This window comes from Drosophila nasuta, chromosome X (genome assembly GCF_023558535.2).
Source record: "Drosophila nasuta strain 15112-1781.00 chromosome X, ASM2355853v1, whole genome shotgun sequence".
NCBI classification, from domain to species: domain Eukaryota; kingdom Metazoa; phylum Arthropoda; class Insecta; order Diptera; family Drosophilidae; genus Drosophila; species Drosophila nasuta.
In genome coordinates this window covers 20531885-20544552 of record NC_083459.1, presented here as the reverse complement: position 1 = coordinate 20544552, position 12668 = coordinate 20531885, and the positions used below count along the sequence as shown (strand labels likewise).

General features: G+C 35.4%; 2 protein-coding genes across 9 annotated transcripts in view; both read right to left on the bottom strand.

The window, feature by feature from the left end:
* The window catches only part of LOC132797212 (innexin shaking-B), a 215153-nt gene extending 209384 nt beyond the window's left edge, over positions 1-5769 (bottom strand). Inside the window, exons 1-2 of one of the 8 annotated variants that reach the window (XM_060808792.1) lie at positions 5670-5754; positions 1188-1584 (exon numbers count right to left, since the gene is read on the bottom strand). The gene's annotated coding sequence lies outside the window, so the exon portion shown is untranslated. The other 7 variants (XM_060808784.1, XM_060808787.1, XM_060808785.1 and 4 more) reach the window with 7 other exon arrangements.
* Positions 5770-8004: 2235 nt separating this feature from the next.
* LOC132796673 (uncharacterized) lies at positions 8005-12668 on the bottom strand. The gene is made up of 3 exons (XM_060807924.1): positions 12422-12668; positions 11157-11594; positions 8005-9715 (listed from the first exon to the last, which is right to left on the bottom strand). Exons 1-3 carry the CDS (start codon positions 12600-12602, stop codon positions 8292-8294), a joined length of 2043 nt encoding a protein of 680 aa, XP_060663907.1. The 5' UTR covers positions 12603-12668; the 3' UTR covers positions 8005-8291.

Here is a 12668-nt window from a genome sequence, read left to right as displayed (position 1 = left end):
ATTTCAATGAAAAAGTGTTTTTTATATGAAAATACAAACAAAAATATTTAAATTGTAATTTACCTAAAAAAATGTTTGCTTTATTGAAAAGAAAATTTTGATTTCTTTTTTTTTTTTAAATTAAATATGAAAAATGTTCTCATTGAAACGAAAGTTTTATTTAAGAAATATGGAAAATTTTCACTATATTACAAGTTTTTATTCTATAAAGAAAACATAACTTGTAATTTTCATTAAACATTTGCTTTTATCAAAACTTAATTTTATTCTTAAGCATTTTATATAAAAAAAATCTTTATTGAAATAAAGCCTATTAATTTATAAAGAGAATATAACTTGTAATTTTCATTAAACATTTGCTTTTATCAAAACTAAATTGTATTCTTAAGCATTTTATATAAAAAAAACTTCTTTTTATTGAAATAAAGCTTGTTATTTTATAAAATGAAAATTAAATTTTGTAATTTTCATTAAACTTGCGATTTTGTTTTTATTGAAATGAAGGTTGTTATTTTATAAAGAGAATAACTTGTAATTTTCAATAAACATTTGTTGTTATCAAAACTAAATTTTATTGTTTGGCATTTTATATAAAAATCTTCTTTTTATTGCAAGGAAGGTTGTTATTTTATAATGAAAATATAATTTGTAATTTTCATTAAACTTGCGATCTCATCAAAATTTTAGTTTATACTTTAGCAATTTATTCTAAAAATCTTTTTTTTTATCAAAAATAGTTTTATTTTATAACAAAATATATATCTTCAGTCTTTTTATCTATATAATATATTTAGAAATTATTCGAAATTAAATTCAATGTCAGCCACACTTGATCACAATAAAATTGCGCTTTTTGTTTTTTTTTTTGTGGAATAGATTGCGTAATGAAATTGTGAGAAACGTGCAAACACAAAATAGATCTCAGCGCACACATAAATAATTTGTTTTATCACAAAAGCGGCAATAAATTGTGCACAAAAACGCAAAGAAAAATATACAAAAACAGGCGAAAAGTCGAAAAGGCGAAAAGGAAGAAGACGAGAGACGAGAGACGAGAAATGTGAATAAATTGTGATCAACTTTGTAATACTTCAAAGCGTTGCAAAAGAATAAAACACTTGCTTCTTCTTCTCTCTGGCTAACAACGTTTTGATCGCACACACATACATACACACACACACACACACCTCAGTACTTAAAGGCAGCTGCGTCGGCGCTTTTCTGTGTGTGTGAGAGATTTTTCTTTTGCTTGTTTTTTTGTTTTTTTTTGCAAAAATTTTACACTTTAGTTATTTGTTTTCCAAAGTTGTTGTTGTTGTAGTTGCTGCTGCTGCTGCTGTTGTTGTTGTTGTTGTTGAAGTTGTTGCTGTTGCTGTTGCAGTTGTTGTTGTTGTTGTTGTTGTTGTTGTAGTAATCGTTGTTGTTGTTGCTGTGTTTCATTTGTAATTTGCACACACACTGCGTTCTTAATTTTTTTGCATTCAACATTTTGACAGAAACATTTTTTGCTGCCTTCTCCGCGCGTTGTTCTTTTTTTTTTTTTGTTGTTGTTCTATTTCATTTCAGGTTTATTTTCTCTCTTTTCTTTTTATTTGTTTTCGTTGCATCACATAAAAAAAATTTGTAAAAAAAATATAGTTATCAAGGTAAAAAAAAATTTGGCAATCAAGTTCTTTTTATGTTTTTCATTTTCTTTTTTTTTTGGGTTTATTTCCGTTTCCGCTTTTAAATTTTTTGGTTGCACTTCCGCGCGGCGCAGAAAAAAAAATGAAGAAAATAGTTGAAATCAAGTTGGGAAGGAAGGAAAAAAAACGGTGCCTGGCTTACTGGACGTATGAGTGTCGAGTGTGTGTTTGTTGATCAAATTAATTTTTGGCAGTGTTGCAAGTGGCAGGTTGCAGGTTGCAAGTGCAGCGAGTAACTGGAACAAGCTCGAGTGTTTTGCTAGTTCTTCGGCCAATGCAACTCCGTTCACTACTCCACCAACATCGACATCGACAACGCCATCGAGACACACATACTTAGAGAGACACAGAGACTGACGGACAGACAGACTGACAGACAAGGCTGGCAGACACACTGAGCTGCCGAGTCAGAGCAGCAGACACCGTGTCAGTCAACGTGTGTGCGAGCACGCGGAAAAACAAATGTAAACTGTTTTTGCTGCATGGCCAGCGAACGTTTGGAAGCAGCAGCCGTCGTCGCTGACGTCGCTGACGTCGCAGCAGCAAAAGCCGAAACGAATACGAATACGAATACGAAGCGAAGCCGAAGCGACGAAGTCAAAGTGCCGACGAGCGAACGCAGCCGAAGAGAACGAAACACGAAACACGAAACACGAACGAAACGACAAACGAAGCACGAAGCAGGCAAGCAAACAGACTTACACACATACTTACACACCAACACACACACCAACACACACATACCGTGTACGTACGTAGGAAGCAGGCAGGCAGCAAATAGGCAGCGAAATATATTTTTTGAGACGTCGCTTAGCGGTGAAGCGCCGCACACGAATGAGAACCGAGATGCGACTGCGATGAGACCAAAGCGGCCAACAACAAATGTTGCTGCTGCTGCCGGCGTCGACGGCGACTGCGACTGCGATGCTTTCGGTGTGCTTTTGTCTTTTGCCAGGCACACAAACAACATTTGCATTTGCTGCCCCGTTAACAGAGGCCGCGAATTCAACACAACAACAACTACAAAAAAATAGTGCCGAAAGCTTTTTTCTGTGCACTCTCTCTCTCTCTCTCTCGCTCTCTCGCTCTCAACTTCCGGCACAACTGACGGAAGCAAGTTGCAACTACAACGGACAACGACAACTCCTTTAACAAGAGCACACCATTTGAGAGCCGAAGGCGAAGGACAGAACAGAACAGAACAGAACAGAACGGAGCTGACAACAACAGACGCAGTCGCTGCTGTTGCTATTGCTTTTGGTGTTGCTGTTGCCGGTGTTGCCAGCTAATGAGAGTTGACAACATTTTTATGTGGAGTACACAAAACACGGCAAGTTGTTGTTGTTGCATTTTTAATGCATTTCGTGTACAGAATTATGCACTATTATGAATTAAACTCGCTGCATTATTAAATGACACAGCGTGCACAACATGGCGTATGAGCAACATTACGTAGCCGACCCTTTGTACTTAGTTAAAACAAGAATCGAAAAAAAAATAAAGAAAAATATAAAAGCCAAAGAACATCTAATCAAATTTGTTGAAGTCTTTAACGAGTATTAGTTAATAATTCGATTTTTATGGTTTGTAAATCAATCTATGTGTTCAATATTTATCGCAATATTAGATAAATATTATATTTATGTACATAAACAATCTATCAAATCACAGCTAATCGAAAATGTCAAGAAGTCTGTCAAATAAAAATATCAAATTTTGTTATTTTCCATACAACTTTCATTAATTTCTTTTCTCTTTTAGAAAACCTCTTCAAATCAATAATAAAAATACATTTCATTTTAAATTTCATAAATAAAAAAATATAATTCATTACGAATTATTCAAATTCAAGACATTCAAAGGCTCGATTTCAAGCTAACATACAAAATATCCTTTTTACATATTTACTATTATAAAAACTTCAGTTTCTTAAGGAATTTGAATTGTTAAATTTTTATTTATAAAGACTTCTGTATAAAAAATACATAAATGAAGATAACATTCTACTTCTGATTTATTCTTTGTTTATTTAACACATATAAAATGAAATTATTTACATAAATAAAAACGATAATACAAATATATTGATTCATTTTACTTAATAAAAATATTGAAACGCAACTTAACAATCCAATGCAAAACGTGTCGTCTCAATTTATGACTAATACAGCCGAATAATATAATATAATTAATATAATAATATAATACAATAAATAAACATATATAATAATATATATATATATATATATAATATAATAAATAAACATATATAATCAATACGTTTTTGAAGACTTTCTACAATAACTTTAACGAAAAACTTCTGAGCTAAATTGAAAATATAAATTATGTTCAACTAAATTCGCAGTTATAAAAATTCACTCAAATTTAATATTATTAACATTTGATTTACTTGGAATTCTAATTACTGCAATTAACTATATTTAAAATAAATGTAGTTAAATTTAAGTTTTTTATATTTCTAAAGAAAGTGAGGTTCAATAAAAGATCTCGTTGATAAGAATTATTTCAATTTGCGCCTTAACGTATGCAACAGAATATTTGCAGTTGCTTCGTCGTTAACAGCGCATAAAACTGTTAACTGTTAAAGCGCGTTGGCTGTTAAACGCTGTTAAGCTGTTAACTGTTAAGCTGTTAAACAGGCTAATGCTAAGAAATTGCAACAATAATAAAAATGCAAAAACACACACACACGCACACACAGAGAACAAACAGAAAACAGAACGCAGAACGCAGGCGACGCATTGTGTCGACGCTGACGCTGACGTCGATGCCGACGGCGACGGCGACGCTAGCAGAGCGACAAAAGCAGAACGCTGCAACGACGCAACGACAGCCGAAAAACCACGTTTTTGTGCAGAAGGCATTCACACCGAAAAAGTTTCTGCATGCTGCTGCCCACTGCTGTCCGCTGCCGTCGCTGCCGTCGCTGCTGTCGCTGCTTTCGTTGTCTCTGCTGTCGCGCTGCACGTGTGCACGTTTTTGCATGTTCGGCACAATTTACCGACCGTCGGCATTCCGTTCGGCTCTCGGTTGTCGGCAATCGGCTTTCGGCTTTCGTCACTGCTGCCTCTGCTAGCGGCATCCGCAATCTCTCTGCTCTTTGCTCTCCCTCCCTTTTCGCTCGCTCTCTCTCTCACAGCGATGGTTGCCTCGTTCTCGCTCTCACTTTTGGCATTTTTGTAACCGGTTTTATTCCTTCTTTTTTTTTTGTTGGTTGCGTGTATATTTTGTGAAGATTTTGCCGCAACCCAAATGAGAAATGCGAATTGCAGCAGCCAAAAACTTCAATGGGCCATTCGACGTCATTCGTTTTTTGCTTTGCTCATTTAAAGGCTGCAGATGCAAAAGGCAACAAAAAAAAACACACACACACACGCACACACACATGTATAAACACTGTGTTGGCTACGTCACAGAAAAGGTTAAATGCAGTGTAGCAAAGTGTGATATGCAAAAGCGTTCCAAAATTGCAGCTGACATTTTTGTTGGTGGTGATGCAATCGACAAAACAGCAAACAACACAAAATAACAGCAAAAAAAATATAGGACGCAAGAGATGCCTAATTAAATGCTGAACACAGAAACTAACACACACACACACATATATAAACACACATATGTATAAACACACACACAAATAGATAGCCAAAAAAGATTGTCAAGGAAGAACCGAAGTAGAAAAAAGTTTGAAAAGTTATTAACAAAACACTAACAAACGCACACATATAAATCCTTACACCTACACGCACACACACACACACATACACTCAGACACACACACACACACTCACACTCACACACACACTTACACAGCTTTAGCGGGCGCGCGTTGTTGACGTTTTTCTTTTTTCTTTTTTCTTTGTTGTTTGTCAAAATGCAATTTGCTTTATTGCTGTTGTTGTTGTTGTTATTGTCATTTACTCTTCTTCTTCTTCTTCTACTTATTAGTGTTGTTGTTATTACCGTGTTGTTGTTGCCGTTTAGTTGCTATTTAATTTACGCGTTTTTCGGGCCCGGCCAGTTGAACTTATTGTTGGACAACATCGTCGTCGTCGTCGTCGTCGTCGTCGTCGTCAGTTTTGCGGTGCGTGTTAATGCACCATTTCCTGTTACGCTACTGTACCGTTACCTTTACCGTTATTTGTGCAATGCCAGCCAAAAAGCGAAGCGACATTTCCCGCTCTCTCTCTCTCTTTATAACTCTCTTGCTCTCTTTTCGGAGAGCAACTCGCTCTCAGAGTCTCTGCTTCCTACTTCCTACATTCTATTTTGCTTTTTTGCATTTCACTTCAAAATGGTGTCGAAAAGGGTGAGTGAAATGGGTAGTGCAGGGTGAGTGCAACATTCAGCGAGGGGGAAGCAACTGCAACTTCGGGCATGCGATTTGAAAATTGTGTCGTCAGCTTGACACAATTTTCCAGAATGCGCCTGGAACGTGGGCCAAAAAGCATTGCGTCTGGAACGGGAACACACTGAGATTTTCGGGAACTGGCAAAAGGAGTTTCTCTCTCTCACTCTCTCTCTCTCTCCCTTTCTCTCTCCGTCTGTTCGCTCGCTGTGCAGATGCGCAACGCTGACGTTGCGGCTGCAAGAGCATTTTCAGCATTTGTTGATGTAGGTCTGGATGACTTTTTGCAGCTCTGAACACGTGTCCCACTAACAAAAAAAAAGTATTGCAATTGTCATTTCAACAAGCCGACAGCTTCTTTTGCTTCTTCTTCTTGCCACATGCCGCATGCCACTTGCTACAAACTAATCAAATTAGTCAGAGTCTTCAATGCCGGCAACAATTTATGCATTATGCATTTCGCATTTTGCAGCAACATCATCATCATCATCATCAACAGCAGCAGCAGCTGCCAAAATGCAAAGCTCTAATGTGCCTCTATCTGTGTGTGTGTGTGTGTGTGTGTGTGTGTGTGTGAGTTCAATAGCATTCTGCCCGGCATTAAAAAATAAATAAAGCCGCCACTTGCAGCGGCAGCAACAGCAACGCAGACTGCAGCAGCAACCGCAGCAGCAGCAGCTGCAAAGTTAACATCAACAGCAGCATTAACAGCATCATCACTACTTTAACATTGTGCTAACAGCGTGTTAACAGCTGACAAAGCTTTCGCACTGTTAAGTCGCTTTTGATATCAAAGCCACACTTGCATTCATTTGCAGACATTTCTAAATATGCAACAAGATCTGTGAACATTTTCATGACAAAAACTATTAACTATTATTATTTATTAACAAATATTAACTATCAAAAACTATTAACTATTAAGAATCTAAATATTTGTGGCATACCTTTGAAAAATATACTAATTATATTAATAAAAATATAAATCAATTATTAAATCACAATAAAATTGAAGTGCAAAACTAAATTCATGGTAATTATTGTGTTTATGTCCACTGTCCATAGGGTTGGTATATTTTTTATATAGTTTAAATGAAATAGTATATCGATATACCAAATAGCATTCAGTATTTTTTAGACGGTTCGTAGTGGCTTTAGGTGACAATCTAGTATATTCTATAATCAATATTTTAAATGTTATCGTAGATCGATATACCAAATATGGTATTCGGTATATTTTAGTAATTTTCAGTCGGTTCTTAGTGGCTTTAGTTGACAATCTAGTATATTCAATACTCTATGGTATATTTTAAATGTTGTAGTATATCGATATACCAAATATAGCATTCAGTATTTTTCAGACGGTTCGTAGTGGCTTAAGGTGACAATCTGGTATATTCTATAATCAAGGGTATATATTAAATGTAATAGTAGATCGATATACCAAATATAGTATTCGGTATATTTTAGTAATTTTCAGTCGGTTCTTAGTGACTTTAGTTGACAATCTAGTATATTCAATACTCTTTGGTATATTTTAAATGTAGAAGTTTATCGATATACCAAATATAACCTTTGGTATATTTTAGAATTTTGCAGTATATTTATTTAGTACTTACTGTCACTTTTTTACTTTCTTTACTTTCTTTACTTTCTTTCGATGGGTCTCTATTAAAATGTAATATAATATAGTTATCGTTAAATATAAAATTCTGAAACAGAACAATGTTCGAAAATTAACATAAATCTAATAGGTGCAAGTCAAAATACAAACACAACTTTATTTCAATTTGATTGCATTTATAAATGAAGTTCTTCAATTATAAAATAACTTTGTTATCAATTATTGAATTGTTGCTGAGATTGTTAATATTTATAATCATTTTTGTCTCATTTTCTCATTAGAAATAAATATGATGTTCTTATTGTTATACTTTTATTTTCATAATTATATTATATTAATTGTACAATTTACATATTTTCCCTCGTGTTCAAACCTTTTTCTTAAGAATTTTAAAATGAATAGAAACCTGCTTGTTGGTTAAAAGAAACAAATAAAATTTAAATGGATGTGCATAATTTCGAAACTCTCCAAAATGGCAAGGAGTATGTTCCTAAAAGACAGACAGTGATAGACAGCGACAGACATTGTGTTAAACACTGCGAAAATAAATAAATTACGTATACGCCACGTTGGGACAAAAAGCACATCGAAAGTGCTGAAAGAAAAAGAGTTGTTACTCGTAATCAGTGAACTCGCGAAAATAAACTTCCATATAGATGCACTCTTTGTAGTTGTTGGTGAGCACGCGCAAATCCTGAGCCGTGAGACGCAAATAGTTTGTGCTCTGCGCCATAAACTCTTCGGGCTTGTGATTAGAGCTCAGTCCGCGCACTTGGACAATGCCACACCGACTGACATCGAGGCGGCGATTGAAGACCGTGAGATGAGCGTAAATACACTGAGCCAAATCGAGGCTAACAATCCACAGAGCCATGGCATTCTCGCCGTCCTCCTCAACGGACTCAGTTGGCAGCCAAATGCGTCGAGCCATCACAAAGAATGGCAAATAGCTGGCGTACTGGCGATAGGCCAAGCTTAAACCTTCGTTGTGAATGGTTGATGGAATTGTGGAGTGCCGAAATTCATCGAGTAGCGCAATCGACATGCAAATGTTGCTCGTGCGTGAGAATGTGACTGGCTTGAACTTGATCAGCTGTTTGCTGTGATCGGAGATCTCATTAAGCCGCAGTCCTGGTGCCTGATGCAAATGTGCGCCAATGAAATGCGCCAACAGCGTTTCATTCATCACCTTCGCACATTTCTCCGCCGCATGCATGGGACAATCGTATAGAAGTTGTTGTCGAACTCTTGTGCGACTTTCGACAATTTTCAACTGCTTGTAGAACTTGTGCTTGGCTTTCTCCAGAAAGAAACGCAATTGCCGCAAACGTTGCGCCAACTCAATGGTGCGTTCCTCCGGCTGCAACAACTCGTATCGATTGTTCAAATACTTGACACGTTGCAGCGCCAACTCAGCTGCGCGAGCATCTAAGACCTGGGCACCTTTGTGTCCCGTTTGCTGGGCATCTATCGATTTGAATTCGGCAAAGAGCGAGCTGCGATTCTCCACTGTCACCTGCTGATAAGCATACGGATTGTACCACACTTCGCTCAACTCATCGATCGATGATGACGCACTCATCTCACTTGTGAGTGAACAACAACTCGACTTGCTTTCCGTACTGAATTCAGCCAACGAATCGCTGCTCTCCACATTCGTTGGCTGCTGCTCCTGCTGACCACGCATCGCAACAACCACATCGCGATCGTCTTGCATTCGCGTTGTCCGCGGTGCCAGCAACATTTTCATCTCATTGTCGCAAGCTTGTTGCGATCGCATTTGCGCCACAACTTGCTCCGGCAAATTCGTGAATTTCTGTGTGCGTCGCAGTTCATGGCACTTCAATTGGTTCTCGTGTCGCTCTGCTTTCGAAGTCGACTCGCAGCGCTGACTATAAGCAAACTGATGATCTGCAAGAGGTGGAGATGGCAATTCTTTTTCCTGTTGTCGTTGCACAGCCTGACACCAAATACATTCCTTGTTGAAGTGCTCCTTACTCTCTTGGGCCTCATTCCGCTGCGACTTTAACGCGTATTCTATAGGGGAAAAGTGTTACATTAGTTGAGCTCACATTTTGAGATATTTTATTAAAGGAAAAAGTGTGGCAAGCATTATTAAACTTCAAATGTATTTAATGCTTATATTAAACATATGAAACCTATAAGAAAGCTAAGAAATCTGAGATACCCGCTACTCATTTTCAACATCACCATATTTTGCAAATATACCAAAAATATACCGTACGAAAGTTACAGTCGAGTGTGTTCGATACACGCTGTATAAGTTTTAAAATATACCAAACTAATATACCATAAAAATACTAAAGATATACTAAAAGTTATATTGGTATATTGATATAGAACAACATTCAAAATATACTGAGAGATCAAAATATACCGAATGTTATATTTGGTATATTGGGATAGTACTGCATTCAAAATATACTGAGAGAACAAAATATACTTAAAGTTATATTTGGTATATTGGAATAGTACTGCATTCAATATATACTGAGAGAGCAAAATATACTAAAAATTATATTTGGTATATTGTTATAGTACTGCATTCAAAATATACTGAGAGAGCAAAATATACTAAAAGTTATATTTGGTATATTGGAATAGTACTGCATTCAAAATATACTAAAAGTTATATTTGGTATATTGGAATAGTACTACATTCAAAATATACTGAAAGAGCAAAATATACCGAATATTATATTTGGTATATTGGAATAGTACTACATTCAAAATATACCATAGAGAACAAAATATACTAAAAGTTATATTTGGTATATTGGAATAGTACTGCATTCAAAATATACTGAGAGAGCAAAATATACTAAAAGTTATATTTTGTATATTGGAATAGTACTACATTCAAAATATACTGAGAGAGCAAAATATACTTAGAGTTATATTTGGTATATTTGAATAGTACTACATTCAAAATATACTGAGAGAGCAAAATATACTAAAAGTTATATTTTGTATACTAGAATAGTATAGCATTCAAAATATACTAAAAGTTATATTTGGTATATTGGAATAGTACTGCATTCAAAATATACTGAGAAAGCAAAACATACTAAAAGTTATATTTGGTATACTAGAAAAGTACTGCATTCAAAATATACTAAAAGTAATACTTGGTAAATTGGAATAGTACTGCATTCAAAATATACTGAGAGAGCAAAACATACTAAAAGTTATATTTGGTATATTCCTATAGTACTACATTCAAAAAACACCAAAAAGTACAAAATATACCAGATTGTACTGGTTCAACTATTTAGTTAATCAGGAGTTTATTATTTCTTTCCAATGTTTCTTAAATTATATTAAACGCTTTCCAATAACATCTCTTTAAAGAATTCTATTAAAGCTTAACGCTATTTAAATGTTGTTGTAATGAATTCTATTGTTAACTAATAGTATTATCACTTTAACCCTAAAACTCTAGAAGTTGAGTGCTTACCTTGTTCATGGCCATCGCCACGATCGAGTTTCCGATACTGATGCTGCTGCTGTTGATCCTGATCCATCATTGATTTCTTGGCCTGCTCACGTCGCCGCCACTCACGATCGCAGTCAGTCATGTAGATGAGCTCGAGTGGTGTCAATGGAATGCCCAATTCTTCGTAGTACATTCGCTGTCGAAAGAGCTGAACAAAACAAATCTCCACCTGGCTTGTGTCCTTCTCCTCCTCCTTCTCCTTTAACTCGTTCTCTTCTCCGCCCAGCTGTCTGTACGCCGATATTCTTTGGCTTGCTTCTGCTGCTAATCGCACTCCTGAGTTGGGTAAATGCGAATCGGGCAAATACCACTCGATGTCACGTACCAACTTGTGATACTCTATCGCCAATCCTTGCAGAATGCGTTTCGGCTTCGGTTTCGGTTTCTGTTTGCCTTTTGCTAGAGCAGAGAAAAGTGCTGTTGAGTTGACTATTGATTGTGAGAAATTCAAACACTTTGATGTGATTAAATATTTGAAAGTAAATTAAATATGAGCAACTTAATCGAGGCCTCAGTTGATCTGGCTTCTTGCAATTTCATTCGAAGCAGACAAACAATTATGAAATAAGTAAGAAAGCTACTGTCGAATGTGTTCAGATTGTGAAATACCCGCTAGCCATTTTGAATAAGAGTAATTTGAAATACTGAAAAAATACTAAAATATACCGAATGCTATATATTAATATAGTAATACATTCAAAATTGTATATTTTGTTATCAATTTTTATTTTCAATTTAGTATAACATCGATATACCAAATACAGTGTTTGGTATATTTTAATACGTTTGCGGTATTTGGTATATTCTATAGCATATGGTTTTATTGAAAACAGTAGCTACCTTGGTTGTTTTTTTTTTAACTAATTGAAATTTTTTCAGTAAATAATTTAGTTAATACTCTTTTCTTTTTTTTAAGCATATTCACTTTTAAGATTATTTCCTATTATTCTATTATATTAACTATATTTATTGGTGTTATAAGGAATGAACAAATTTTGTATTTATCTTTTTTTATACAATTTAACGCTGATGGAAAGCATAGTTCATAATTCTATAAAGACTTTATCAAAATAATGTCACCATAATTAATTGGTATTTATACTGCTAAATCGACTACAAATTCTTCCAAAAGACGACAATGGATTGAGAATATATAAAATATATACCATTTACTTCTAGTTGAAAGTCTCAAGTGTGATTGCCATTGCAAATAACATACTACTTACTTAGATCCCTATTCGCTTGATGTTTGGATGGAACCACAGCCAAGTCAGCAACTAATTTTTTCTGTTCCGATTGCTGCTCGTTGTTGTGTTGCTCCTCTAGAGAGTTGCAATAGTCGTTGCTTCTTGTGGTGGCTTTCTGTATGGAATTCTTGAGTCTTGTGTAGTGAAATTTCTTTTCCATATCTTATGTAACTAATTAAATTTGATTTGAACTTCCGAAAATAGCTTAAAACTTTCTGACTGACAA